Genomic DNA, 15,009 nt, shown 5'->3' with positions numbered 1-15,009 from the left:
GGGGAGCCAGTGCGGTGTAAATGGTCTTTGGTGCTCTGGGGCTTCATCTCTGTTATAGGGAAAAGTAGCATTCCTCTCTCTCCTCCATACACTCTCTCTAGGGCAAGTGTTTTCACTTCATGTTTTCCCCCCCCCTCCACCACCGATGTCTCCTTATACCTTCCATGTAACCCTGTGCTCTTCTCCCCACCCCATGGTGTCTCATATCCTTCATCATTGTTGTGAGAAATGCAGAATAGTGTGGGGGTGAGATGCATTAAGTGTGAAAGATGAAGCATTAACCCAACAATATGTCTTGCAACTTCTAGAAACGACTTTTCTTTTTGTTTTTTAGGTAGCCATGGTGGAAGTGCAACTTGAGACAAACCGTGACATATACCCACAAGGTCTCCTGATAGCCTTCAGTGCCTGCACTACTGTGCTAGTTGCAGTACACCTTTTTGCTCTCATGATAAGTACTTGTATTCTCCCACATATAGAGGCTGTAAGCAATGTTCACAATCTAAATTCTGTTCATGAGTCACCTCATGAGCGTATGCACAGGCATATTGAACTTGCATGGGCTTTCTCTACAGTCATTGGCACCTTGCTTTTTCTCGCAGAGGTTGTACTACTCTGTTGGGTTAAATTTCTTCCATTAAATCATCCTGTGGTTAAAAATGAACAAAATAATGCATCAATAACATCTGGACAAGCTGCAGCTATTACATCCACAACTATTATGGTACCATTTGGAATAATTTTTATTATATTTGCAGTTCACTTCTATCGGTCATTGGTAAGCCACAAAACAGAGAGAGTTGAAAGAGAATTGGACGTTCTTGCACAACTGCAGGATCAGCTGGACCGAGGAGAGACACACACTGCACCATACTAGTTCTCATTTTGGATAAGACTGACTGTAAACTGTGGGGAAATAGCTTTTGTATTGTACAGTTTACAGCACTCGGTGCACCGAGTGACTTAACTGAAGTACAAAGAACAATCTAACTATCTATTAATACTATTGGATATTTTGGGACAATGACCAGTACAGTTTTTTTGCTCGAGATTTAAATTCGTGCCATAAAATGGCAAAGTGCATGTATTTACTTTGGATTTGTACAGGATTTAATTGGATTGTTTAAGTTTTCATCATTAAAGAGATTGTTCTACACAGGATTGGGTGTCTTAATAGGATAACTGACCTAACCCACAATTTTATTCCTCCATTATTTCATTGAAATTAAATTAAAGGTTGTGCACTGCTGCTGATTTAACTAAACGTTAACTGTCACTTAACTGTGGAATTAACTAGGAGTGCTTTGTGATAGGACTTTTCATTCTAGTCGATTAGTAAAATTGTGGTCAAGTTGTCTTGCCCAACTGACTGCCTCTTGTATGAATGTTGTTTGTCCCTTCATTGGTTGATTTCTTCTCACCATGTTATCATCCAAACTATTAAATGTGCTTCTTGTTTCTGCACCTTTTTTCATCCACTCAAATGGCACCGAAGGAGGTCTTCCAAACCATTGTGCTGTTGATTACTTGAAAAAGTTATCCATCCTCTTTTTCTCCATAAACTGAAAATGTTTCCTTTGCAAGAATTTGTAATCCCTTTTGAAAATTAGCAATGAATCTGTTTCCACCGTGATTTCAGTTAGTGCAGATTAATTTCCTGCATTTATATATTTAAATTATTTTCCTCCAGTCTTAGTTTTTTTTTGTCAATTACCATGAATCTGTGTACTCTTACTGACCTTTCGGTAATAATTAGCCTGTCTACTTATACCAAACTTTATCATTTTGAACACCTCTATTAATCTCTCTGTTAACCTACTCCAGTTATATGGAGACCAGGACTGTTTTTCTTGCAACGAAGTCCCTCATCCCGACTACTGAAAAATTTCTGAATTGTCTAAGAGTTTTGGGACATCAGCATTGTTCAGAGGATGATAAGAATAAAGCATCTTGTTTCCAGATTGTGGACTGAAAAAAGGCAATCATTCCCTGGAATGATTGGATTGTTTTGTATCAAAACTACCCTAAGTAATAAATTTTAACATTGCTTTCCATTTGTTTGTGTTTAAAACCATGCTGGATACAGTCACTTAGCTGCCAACTATAATTTTCTCATTGAGGAAACTACTATTAGTCTCTAGATATATGAAGCCCGTTTTGAGGAACTATTTGAAATATAATTGGGCTCCCAAGAACAGTTCTTACAATTGTTTTGGAATATTGTGGTCAATCATCTTTTGACTATTTAGTAAGTATTTTTTTAAATGTTAATTCTGAATTTTAAATGTCAATACTCAAAAGCTTGAGTCACACATCACCTCGAGCAAATGGTCACTTTGTGTACATTTTTAGTGCATGTTTATATCTAAGATCTTAGAGTATTTACAAGCTTTGAGTTATATTTTACACTGTCAAGTGGGGAAAATAACTGATGCAGTGTATGCCACTGGCAGCAAGACAAAGAATAGTATGATTTTTCAAAAAAGCTCATTATATTCCATGTGCTAGCCATGTATATTCTGTCCATGATGCTTTCTTTACCAGACCTGAATTTTACTGCTCACCATGCCTCCCTTCCAAACTCTCTCCGTGTGAGAAAGGTGTTCTTCAGGAATTGTGCACAGTTCGAACTTCAGGTGGCTTTACTTTTGTCCAAATGGTCTAAAGGAACCTTTTTTCTAAACTTTAAATTTTGTAATGGTAAAGTACTCTGTCTATAAAACTACCCAGTAAAAGTGCTGTCATGCCTCCTGTTTTCAACACTTGAGTCAGACTGGGTGACAGTTTCTCAGTCATACCACTGCTGTCATTATGCATCAGAAACTACATCATACTCCAGAATATAGGTCAATACAATACTCTGTTTTAATGTCTAACAAAGCTACCAAAGAGGAAGGAAAGGGAAAGAGAAAAACTATTTTGCAGATCAATGTCAAGGTGAACTTTAAAGCATTGTACTGTGAATGTTGAAATTCCAGTTGTTGGGTCATGTTAATTCCCTCCCCTGTGAACTGTGCCTGCTGCATTGTTCCAATGAAGCTCAACATAAGCTCTAGCCTCAACAATTTCAAATCACAACACCTGACCTGTTTTTTTTTCAGACAGTGGGTAATGATTACTTTCTTGCTGTGCCCATTTACACCGCTTCAAAACTATCTATTTTGTTTATTTCTCTCTCATATCCTTTTGGTTTGTATCAGCACTCTGCAGAGACCCTTTTGTTTGCTTCCACCATCTTACCCCCTCCCACACTCCATTTCTGTGCCTGTGTACTTGCTTAAAACCTGGGGTTTTTTTTCTTCCATTTCTCACAAATGGTCAATTTGAAACCATACCTCTATTTATCATCTTTCTATAGATTCTGCTTGACCAGCTGAGTTTCAACCATTGGCTTTTAATTTGTCTGCATTTTCCTGTCACAACTCAACTGGCATATTTTCACCGCCACCCACCCCCACCCAGCAGAAACAGTATTTTGATATGAAGTTGAACTTCATTCCCTCTCCATTATTACATGTTTGACGTCCACAAAAAAAATCTTCAGAACATTAACCAGTAATAACATGGGTACAGTGTATTTGAGAATTTAACACTCCATTACAAAGCAACCAAAATATCAAACATCAATTATCTAACAGTACCTGAAATTTGCACATATCCAACCATACTACTGAATATTTGAAAAAAGTATTATAGTATTGTTTGAATGTTCCAAATATAGGGTTGCTTTATTGAAGGAAAGTAACCTTTATTATAAAGAAGTTTGAGTTGTTTAAACATTTAAACATGATGTTGAACATGACCTAAGTTGTCTTTCATCTGTACTTTATTCTTCTATTAGTTTACTGTCTTGAAATCCATAAGAGCAAAAACATACCTCCTTTAAAAATTAGTTTAAAACAAATACAGAAAAGTAACTGGAACAGAGTTTTCACAGTTGGTTTTAGATTTCAAAGCGTTGTTCACTTAAAACAGATGCCACGTACTTCCTGCCTACATGACTTTGCTTCCTGTAAAGCTTTTCTTAACTAAAATTGATACTGTAGATATTTAAAATTCATAAATACTTGGTTTAGCACCTGATTCAGATCAGTTATGTTTGGCACTGAAGTTTTACAAGTTTCAAAATGTACAAGTTTTCATGAAATAGCACACTCTGGATTTATGGCCTGGGTATACAGAAATGCTGCCAAAAATGTATCCACCTAGCAAGTTGAGCCAAACAGAGTTCTCTGACTTCTGATGGGCATTGTCATAACATCCATTAATCTAGTGTCATTTATTCCCAAAACATTTTACATCTCGTCCTTTTTCACGTTTGCTACTTATTCATATTACAGAAATCTTACAAGATCTGCAACACAAAATGGGCCATTCAACTCAGTGTTTGTATTTATGTACCACATGAGCCTTCACCCATCCTTCCTGTCACCTCACCAACAAATTCCTCTTTTCTCCATTGAGTTTCTATTAGTGACAATGGCTTGTCTGTCATCATTTGATTTTTTACTGCAAAATGTCTAACTTCTTGTTTCACCAGATATCACTCTCAAGTTTTCCCAAATCGCCAGCTTTTCCATTTGTGGTGGCTGTTTGTATCTGAATAACTCAACTTCTTCACTATTCTGAAGGGATTGATACTGTTTTGCATTGCCAAATAAAACGTTTAACCTAAAAAGCCTTCCTGTCATTTAGACAATTATTCAGCAAATCCTTCGACATAAAAAGGAATAAAGGTTTCTGACAAATGAAAAGCAAAACTGATAAGCCCTGCCCTGATTTGCCTTTCCACAATGAACGGGAAGCTAAACTTCAGCAACACTGAGCTTTCAGCAAAACCTTACAGTATGAACCAATTAATGTAGAATTTTTGCAGCTGTAGTCACTACATTGCCTGTTTCAAATTTTCCACCATTGAGATTTTAAGAACCCGGGAGTTTTGAAACCACAGAAAGTGAAACTTGCCAGTGAGGATCAGACAATCTCCGATCTTCCAGCTTCCATTTCCCTGTCAGCAGTGTATCTAAGTTAATAGTCATTCTGAATTTCCAGCAGTTTGTTAGATATGTTATAATGTGGTAAATTATTCAATAATCTTTTTTTTTTAATTTAAAATGTTCATCCCACAAAGTAGTAACCCATTTTGGAGAAAGGTTTACTCTCCTAAGTGTCCATTGTTAACAAATGAGTTTAGATACATCAGCATCATTATGTGCTACTTAACTGTGGTGACTTGGATAAGAACATTTCTATTTTCTGTTGATTCACTTTCAAACAGAATTTCTAGAGAGTGAGCAAAGCAGGAGGTTACTTCCCCCGTGTTTCATTTTTATAAAATTTAGCAATTAAAACAAATCATGGCATCTACTGTTGTGAGTTTTAGTTTTTGATCAACTACAACGCTGAAAAAAAATGGAAACAATACACTGGCTTGAACAAAAACTGCATCAGCTGGAAACCTTAAATTGAAAGGACGAGAGCCACCAAATCTTTAGCTGAGTCAATATTTTGGGTATGACCTTTATCCAAACCGAAGCATATTATTATAGAGGAACAAAATTTTAAGGAACTCAACAAAAAGCTGGGGGGAAAAAAGAAAAGATCACTTACGAGACCTTGTGTTTGTAATATATAGAAGTGATCTGGAGGAAGATGTAGGTGGTCTGACGAGTGAGTTTGTGGATGACACCAAAATTGGTGGAGTTGCAGATAGTGAGTAGGACTGTCAAAGAATACACCAGGATACAGGTAGATTACAGAGTTGGGCAGAGAAATGGCAGATGGAGTTTAATCTGGACAAATGTGAAGTGATGCATTTTGGAAGATTAAATTCAGCTGCGAATTATAAAACAAATGGCGGAATCCTTAGGAGCATTGACATATGGAGGGATCTGTGCATAAGAGGTCCACAGATCTCTGAAAATGGCAATGGTGGACAAGATGGTCAAGAAAGCATACAGCACACTTGCCTTCGTCAGTCAGGGCACCAAATATAAAAGTTGGCAAGTTATGTTACAGCTGTACAAAACTTTAGTTAGGCCATATTTGGAATAGTGCATGCGGTTCTGGTTGCCATGCTACCAGAGGATGTGAATGCTTTGGAGAGGGTGCATAGAAGGTTTACCAGGACATCTGATCTGGAGAGTTTTATTTATGAAGAGAGGCTGGATAAACTCTTGTTATTCCAGTGAAAGAGGCGAAGAGAGCAACCTGATAGAGGTCAACAAAATTAAAAGGTATAAATAGACTGGGTGGTCAGAGGCTTATTCCCAGGTGAAGAGATCAACTGTAAGAGGGTACAGGTTCAAGATGAGAGGGAAAGTTTATTCACACACAAGATAGAACGCAATGCCAGTGCAGATGGTGGAAGCAGGCACATTAGCAACATTGAAGGCATGTCTTGATAAACACATAAACGGGAGGTGAACAGAGGGATAGAAATCACGTATGAGCAATAAGTAGCAGTCTAAATAAAGATTAGGAATCGGTGCAGGCTTGGTGGGTTGACAGGCCTGTCCCTATGCTGGATTGTACTGTGTAAGATGCTTAAATAACAATGCTATTGGCATAAGGCAATAGGAAGCTCAAGGAAGAGTGGAAATATGAAAGTCTTAAAGGATGGGATTAAGGCAAATAGAAATGGAAGTACAAAAAAAAGCAGATTAGGATCAAGTTATGATTTGAAGATGCAGACAACAGCACCAAAATATTTATGCAGTGGAGAGTCCTCAAAGAATCTCTATTTACCTAGTAATAGATGAGTGTTTATCCACCAGATTATTCAATTTAAACACTGCAGATTATTCTTTTGCTACAGATGGATGCTTTATAAAAAGGTTTTCTTTGGAATTGTTGCAGAAAATCTTTGCAAATTTGCATATGCATTGTTCACAAGTAAGTGTAGTTGAGTGTTTTACCAAAGGCAAATTTAAAGTTAGTGTATGTGAGATTGATTATATGTGCCATTCTGAAAAGGACAGTCATTTACATAGTTTGAATTTTGCTGTCTTGAACTTGTGGAAGAGAGGAATCAACGATTACGTATCTTCTTCATTTTTATCCAGAAACCTTGATCTGGCTCTCTCTAAAACATAAGTTGGATTGCGTAGCTTAATCTGGGAGGGGAAAACAAAAGCAAAATGCTTAAATCTCTGTTGCAGTAGTTACCACATTTGTAACAACAAACAATAGTTATTAAAGTTATTCATTCATCCTTCCTTGATAACATGAAGATCACTCATACTGAATGATTTATCATTTAAAATACATCTGGTTCATATTTCAAACAATCATTGTAGATAATGGAAAAAATGAAAGATTGATGAAAAGCTGTAGCTTTTTAATAGATCTGCTGAGCTGAACAATATTCAAATACAAATATATGATAAAGGAAGAAAAGAATCATTGTACACCAGAATTAGGTCCAGAAATAGGTAATAAAACCATTGTCTGGTACAGTCCAACTAAAGCTACCAACTTCTATGTCCAAAGTATAAGTTTTAAACACAGATGGAAACATTAACTTGGAATTATAATCACAGATTTCCTTAACTACAGATGGAAAAAATTCTGGAACATAGTTGCACAATTAATCATGTTACTTAGGAAACATTGTTTAACTAAACAGTCATGTTCATTCTTGTTATGACCTATTAAAATAGGGTGGTGGCTTGTCAAACAAGCTATCTACCATAGATCACTATGGTTTTCTTATGGTCTCAAATCAGTCCAGACATGTAAAATCTCAGTGGTGGAGCACAGAAGATATTTGGCCCATTGCACCAGTGCTGACTGTTTGTCAGAGCTTTCTAATAAATATAATAGACGATGTCTCCACGGTGGCTTTCCTGGCCAATGTCAAAGCAGACCTCCTGTTTCCACAGGAGTGCAAGGTACAGTACCGCAGCAGCTGCAGGAAATGGTTCTGTGGATCCACAGGCCAGCAGCTTGGTTGGGAGGTAACGATTGTGGTTCCTCTGGCCTGAATATTCTGCTGCGAGGAGGCAACTTCAGCTGCAAAATTAAAGAGGTGGTGGGCAGATGCCTCCTTGTAGCAAATATCATGTTACAGAAATGGTCCCAAGACTAATTCACAGGTATGCTCTGGTAAAGAGTGAATGTCTGTGAGTGCTTCAGCAGTTCTCACTGCTGCAGGTAACATCCAGGCTGGTCATTGTGGCTGGTGATTTCAACTGTATCATCGATGAGGCTGGATGATCTGGAGGGGCTGACAGCAAACTGGATGCCATGTCCAGATTCCTGATGGAAACAGTAACAGGTTTAGGTCGAGATTAAGTTAGGCTAGGGGCAGAAACGTGAGGTTTTGCCACAAAAACAAAGTTGCTGGAAAAGCTCAGCAGGTCTGGCAGCATCTGTGAAGAAAAGGTTTTGCCAGTGGTTTCTCATTAAAGGTGTTTTTTTCCCCAAATAAGTGTGACATTGTGATCTTTTGAGTGGGAGCCAACGTTAAATAGTTTAGGGATTTAAATCAGACAAACCAATCAAGATGTAGTCACGTATAGATTAGCCTTAAGGTTTTGTACAAGAAGATCAGTACTATTATTTATTAGCAGGATTCTTATAATAAACAAGTTTGAGTTGAGCCATGCCTGTATCCATGTGATATTGTTCCTTATAAAATTGTGAAATCCAAGAACTATTGTTAGAGGGTGGGAAACAGGAAATGAACCACTGGCACTGGAATCTCTGGCACTGAAGATTGTTGGAGACCAGACACCTAGTGAGTCCCATGCAGAAGACCTTCCTTTGTATTTGGCATTAACTGAAATGGTCAACCTGCACAGACAGGCATGGGAACATGAGGGATGCTAAAAGCCCTCACCAAACTGGAATGAAAGATTGAGGATTTAGCCCTATTTTGTCAAATGAGGGCATGTGAGCACTTGGCTATCTGCATGGAAAGTATTGTGGCTGCATGAAGACCTAAGTCGAGCAGATTTCCCAGTGGCTGCTACATATGTGCTTGGACCCGCGCTGAGTCTTCAATATTAATGGTAAGAGGTAGACAAGGCATCTCAACCTCATTCCTGGTATGCTTTCTTCTGAAGGAAACAGGGTATGATTTGCAGGCAACAAGAGCGGAGGAGGAGCAACAGATGGGCACACAAGTTTAATCTCAGGGCACTCCAGAGGTGCCTGCAATTATACCTCCCCTCTGCCAGTGACTCCATTACTGCAACTGATCAGGCTGGGGAGGGTAATCCTGCATTTGTGCATAAGACTGTTACTAATTTTGGACTCTCTTGGTCCACCAAAATCTTCACAGTAACCAAGGAGCACCAGTCTATAGCCTAACTGCAGTTAAGAGTCATAGACTAAACCAGGTAAGCATGGCAGATTTAATTCCTAAAAGGATACAAGTGAATCAAGGTGGGTTTTCCTAACAATCCACAGTGGTTACATGGTAGCCATTAAGTTAGTTTTTTATTCCAGATTTTTATTTAATTCAGATTTCACCATCTATCATGGTGGGATTCAAACATTCAAACATATCCCAGAACATTAGGCTGGGGATCTGGATTGAGTCCAGTGACATTTACACTAAGCTATACCTCCCACAAAGTAGGATAGCAATGTGTTTCAGGAAGAGAAAACAAGGGGCCTATCTAGTCTGCCTCATCTAATATCCCCTTTCTTCTCCCTACAGTAAGTCTAACATTTCGAAACCTTTTCTTATACTAGGTCTATACACTTTTTGAAACCCTGGAATTGAATTAATTATGCAGCAGTCTGTTCCAATTTTTTGATCACTGTTTGAATAAATACATTTTCATTTGTTTGTTTACTATCTGGGAACAATGATGTTGGTGTCATGACCTGCTGGTATTGAGTAGAAAACCGCTGAGTACTGTGTCTAAACTTTGGTGATAGTCTTGTATTCCTAGAGGATTCATACTAATGTATCAAATTTTTCAACTGCACGGAATTAAATCTTCAATGTAAATTTGTAACTTGAATATAAAATGTGTATAATTGTACAACTTATTTAATAAGTTAGCAGATATAGTCAGTTAATTGCAATGATTTGACAACATTGAATATGGTTGTTTAGTGGTTCTATTACTGGAGTGCTTGTAAATTGTTAATCACACTACTTCTGTTGAATTCTCTAACCATTATTTTTGATTCAATGTTTGTAGGTATTTTCTACATCAAGTGTTCAGAGATGTTAACTAAAAAAAAACTGCGGATGCTGTAAATCAGAAACAAAAACAGAAATTGCTGGAAAAGCTCAGCAGGTCTGACAGCATCTGTGAAGAGAAATCAGAGTTAACATTTCAGATCCAGTGACCCTTCCTCAGAACTGTTTAGAGATGTTATTACACATGTCTTGGACTTGAACCTGAGCTTCCCGACTCAGATATAGGCACACTGCCATCACACCGTGAGAGCTCTCACAGAGATAGGAACAGTGATATTCTGTACACCAAAATGCCCAAAAATGTTATCACACACCTCTGAAGCAGGTGGGACTTGAACCTGGGTCTCCTGGTTCAGAGATTGGGACACTTACCACATTGAGGGCTCATGGCATAGTTGGTAGAGACATTGTAATTGTTTAAATGTGGCTCAGGTGCAGAAAGAAAATGTGACAGTCTAGATTAAGTGAATAAACCTCAATTTGTTGTCAAAGTAATTTTGAGACAAACAGATACAGAAACTTCAGGCAGAGGGTAGATGCGCAGTTAAACTCAAAATTCAGAAGTTACTGTCTCGGTGGTTTTCATGATTGGAAAAACAAAATCTTGCTTTCTGGTTCTCCACAGAAATACACTGACATGAGATTACTGTATTTGCAAGGTAAATATAAACTAAATTTATCAGAGATTCTTGTCCATTTCAGTCTGAGTATCTTTTTGATAACATGGTAAATGTTAATTACACAGAAGGACATAAACAGTTGTTTTCCCTGTCTATTCAGGTGCTAGATGTGCAGTCTCTTTCACTAGGACATTATAGCTCAATTCCTGCAATATGTCTTGCAAAAAAAGTTAAAGTCCTTAATGGACAAGGACATGGCTAACTAATGGCAGATGTCAAACTCAGAAAATGCTGGAGAAACTCAGCAGGTCTGGTGTATCTGTACAGAGAGAAACCAAGTGAAGATTTTGGAATTGGAACAAAAAGTTTAAGGTTTTAAATCTTTTTTTCTCATTCCACAGATGATGCCAGACCTGCAGTTTTTCGAGCATTTTTGTTTTTGTTTCAGATGTCCAGTTTCCACAATACTTTGCCTTTATTTGGTTGCAGATATTTTTCAGTACCTCACTAATGTAAATTATGGTCTGTTACTCTTCTGCTTGTTGCTTATAATACAATTTGGCATTAATGCCTGACCTGTTTCCTTACATAACAACAGTAATTGCAGCTCAATGTAATTTTTAATATAATATGTACTTTGATATATCTTGACAATTTCTAAACAAATCCACGTCTTTCAAATATAGGGAGGTAAATCTGAAAGTTCATAAATTCACCCACTGGCATTAGTTTGTACTGCCAGTAGATAAAAATATTTAGCAGTTGTATATTTTAAAAATAATTTGTTTTCAACTTTTCCAAGGAAAATATACCAAATTGGTCTAGATTTTGCTTCACAGTTCCTATGAAAAGGTTACTTAAGAACTTAAAAATGTTATGTTAGGAATTTTACAAACTGACAATTTATTACAGAAGTTTAATAATATTGGAAGGGTTCTAATATTCTGAGTTTTGAGAACCCTAATTTAGGTAGCTTGTTCAGAAAACACCAAGAATTTCAACATATTAACTGAACCAAACATTTAGTATTCATCATTATTGGCTTTATATCAAAGAGTAACACATTTTTAATTCAACAAATCGTTATTTATTACTGTGTTGCCTTATTGTCTTCAAACTTTCATTTCATACCATATACAGTCAAAAAAAGACTGGTTACATTTAATGGCACCATTCAGAAGAATTATTATTCACCACAGATATATTTATGCGTTTTAAATATTTACATCTGCTAACGATTCCAAGCACCTCTAAATTTCAGGTATGATCAGCCCTAGTTAGACTCTTTCACCACTTAAACAGCCCTCATCTAAGTCCAAAGTAAAGAAGCACTGACACACATATATGCAAAAAAAATTTACAACCATTGTTATGAATGCAGCAGACATGTCAAAACAGGATTGTTTCACTGTCATTAACTTTGAATGTTAATAGTTTCCTATAATGATAAATGTTTTGCTTTGCTTTAGAGGATTTGAAATCATTTTTAGTAAGTATTCTCCCCAGAGATATTATTTTAACTGCCTTGGTAATCTTTGAAGACTGTATGTAAAATGCTTTCATAACACTGCCAAAATATCACCCAATATGATCTCACCTAAGAGATTAGTAATATTTAACAAATTATCCAACACCTTACAGTATTGCATAACTTTTCACAATGTGATGTATCAAAGTAATTATTTTTACATTTCTTCTTGGGCTATGAGCATCACAGGCTGGACCAGTTTTTATTGCCCATTCATTTCGCTCTTCAGAAGGTGGTTGTGCTCTGCCTATACGAACTGCTGTAGGTACATGTGCAGTGTTTTTTTTCCTGTGGTAGTTTGATACAATTGAGTGGTTTACTGCACCATTTCAGAGAGCAGTGAAGAGTCAACCACGTTGCTGTAGATCTGGAGTCATGAAGACTATATGGGTAAGGATGGCAAATTATCCTAATGAAGGACATTAGTAAACTAGATGGATTTTTAAGGCAAGCCAGTAGTTTATGATCATCATTAATTAGACTAGCATTTTGTTCCAGACTTAGTCATTTGGAGTCATAAAGTTGTACAACACGGAAACAAACTCTTCAGTCCAACTCGTCCATGCCAATCAAATATCCTAAATTAATCTAGTCCCATTTGCCAGAAGTTGTCCCATTTCTTTCTCAATCCTTCCTATTAATGTACCCGTCCAGATGTCTTTTAAATGTTGTAATTGTACCAGCCTCCAGCACCACCTCTGGCAGCTCATTGCATACATATATGCACGCCGCTCTGCATGAAAATGTTACCCCTTAGGTCCCTTTTATATCTTTCCCCCCTCACCTTAAAGCTATACCTTCTAGTTTTGGACTCCCCTATCTGGGGAAAATCCCTTAGATATTCACCCTATCCATGCACCTCATGATTTTATAAACTTCTATATGGTCATCCCTCAAACTCTAATGCTTCAGGGAAAATAGCCCCAGCCTATTCAGCCTCTCCCTTTAGCTCAAAACCTCCAGCCCCAGCTGAACCTGAAATGTTAACTCTGCTTTCTCTCCACAAATGCTGTCAGACCTGCTAAGTTTCTCCAGTAACTTCTGTTTTTGTTTCCTTTTAATTCAGTGATAATGTACAACATACATAAGTATATTTTCTCAAAGTATAGGAGCAGCTAGCAATTGGCTATTTTAGTCAGTTCTATAACTGTTATAGAATTCTAAAGCACAATGGGCTGGGATGAAATCACAGTAACCCACAGTAAAGGTGCTGATTGAATAATTAAATATTTAAACTGCAACAGATTCTGATCAGTTGGTGTGCACAGTTAAAAACTAAGTCTGGAAGTGGTGTTGAGGTTTTGCAGTGCATCCTGTCGATAGTATAGTGGACAGGGTAAGTAGATTAGTAAATGAAATTCTATCAAGTGAACTGCTTTAGCCTGGACAGTGTCAAGCTTCTTCAGTGTTATTGGAAATATACCCATCCAGGCAAGTATAGAGTATTTAATCACACTCTAACTTATACCTTGTAGCTAAGAAAAAGCTTTAGCAATTTGGGAACAGCACCCACTACAGAGTATCCTGCCTCTGACCTGTTTTAGTAGTCATAGAATTTATGTGATTGATCCTGTTGAATTTCTGGTCAATATCCTAGGATATTGGTGGTGGGAGACCTGACAATGGTAATGTGTTTGAACAATAAGACACCATGGAAAGGTTCTGTCTTTTGGAGATGGTAATTTCCTGGTACTTGTGTGGCATATGGGGAGAGACTAATTTATTAGCTGAGAAATTGAAAAGTGGTTCTGAACACTGAATGATTGAGAAACAGCTCAATGTCTGAAGTTATGATGATGGAAAGGTAATTAACGAAGCAACTGAAGATCGTAAGTTAGAATGTTTTACTGAATCATAACGGGGGGGCTGTTGTGGTGTAGTGAATTTCCCTACCTTTGGACCACAAGGTAAGTTCCACCTGCTCCAGACATGTGTGATAACATCTCTGAACTGGCTGATTAGGAAATACCTGTACTGAACCACAAAGATGAAAATGTTTCCAGGTTTAATCCCTGGGCTGTGTTTATGCGTTTGATTTCAGCCAGATGCAGTATTAAATCTGAACTTGAATTGAGGAAGAGAAAACTGTCAAGGTTGCCATTCCCAATTTCTAACATAAGTTGCTTTGATCTGTGTACAGGAATTGAAGGTACGATCAGAGTCAGTTAGCGTGAGCCTGATTAACTTCTTGAAAAAAAACAGGCTGATGTCACCAGGTCAGTTTGCCCAGAATATGTTGCTGCATAAGGATAAAGCCTAACTGGCATAATATATATACAGGAAAAATATGTTTGCAACTTTAATAACTAGATATGCACATGCAAACCCATGATATGGGAGCAGAATTAGGCCGTTTGAACCCTCAAGTCTACTCTGCTGTTTAATAAGATCATGACTGATCTGTTTATGTTCCAAATTCCGCATTCTCAACCAACCCCAAACACTTTAATCCTCTGGCCTAACTAGTATTTAACAACCTCTGCCTTTAAATTATTCAATTACCTCAATTCCACCACATTGAGGGAGAGGGTTTCAAAACCCACTAAACTTCTCCACATCTCTGCTTTAATGGGCAATCTCTAATTTTAAAATAATTTAATTTCCTAGTTTTGGATTCCCGCACAAAATGAAGCATCCTTTCCATGTCATCCTTATCAAGACCATGCAGGACTTGTGCACTTTAATATATTCACCCCTCA

The 15,009-nt window shown here is 37.4% G+C and overlaps 2 protein-coding genes across 4 annotated transcripts in view; one reads left to right on the top strand and one right to left on the bottom strand.

Moving 5' to 3' along the window:
- Positions 1-1,159, top strand: part of LOC109923315 (calcium release-activated calcium channel protein 1) — a 10,596-nt gene extending 9,437 nt beyond the window's left edge. For both annotated transcript variants that reach the window (XM_048611343.1, XM_020523354.2), the window contains exon 2: positions 335-1,159. In XM_048611343.1, the coding sequence (XP_048467300.1) occupies positions 341-877 (537 nt within the window). In that variant the 5' untranslated portion in view covers positions 335-340 and the 3' untranslated portion in view covers positions 878-1,159. The remainder of the gene's footprint in view (positions 1-334) is intronic.
- A 3,511-nt stretch (positions 1,160-4,670) lies between these two features.
- Positions 4,671-15,009, bottom strand: part of morn3 (MORN repeat containing 3) — a 56,229-nt gene continuing 45,890 nt past the window's right edge. The window contains exon 5 of one of the 2 annotated variants that reach the window (XM_048611342.1): positions 4,671-7,115. In XM_048611342.1, coding sequence (XP_048467299.1) covers positions 7,038-7,115 — 78 coding nt within the window. In that variant the 3' untranslated portion in view covers positions 4,671-7,037. Of the gene's footprint in view, positions 7,116-7,644; positions 8,260-15,009 lie in introns of those variants that run through there. The other variant, XM_048611341.1, reaches the window with a different exon arrangement.

The sequence above is a fragment of the Rhincodon typus genome, chromosome 24 (assembly GCF_021869965.1).
Source record: "Rhincodon typus isolate 14 chromosome 24, sRhiTyp1.1, whole genome shotgun sequence".
Lineage (NCBI taxonomy): Eukaryota > Metazoa > Chordata > Chondrichthyes > Orectolobiformes > Rhincodontidae > Rhincodon > Rhincodon typus.
This window is presented reverse-complemented; position numbering and strand designations above follow the sequence as displayed.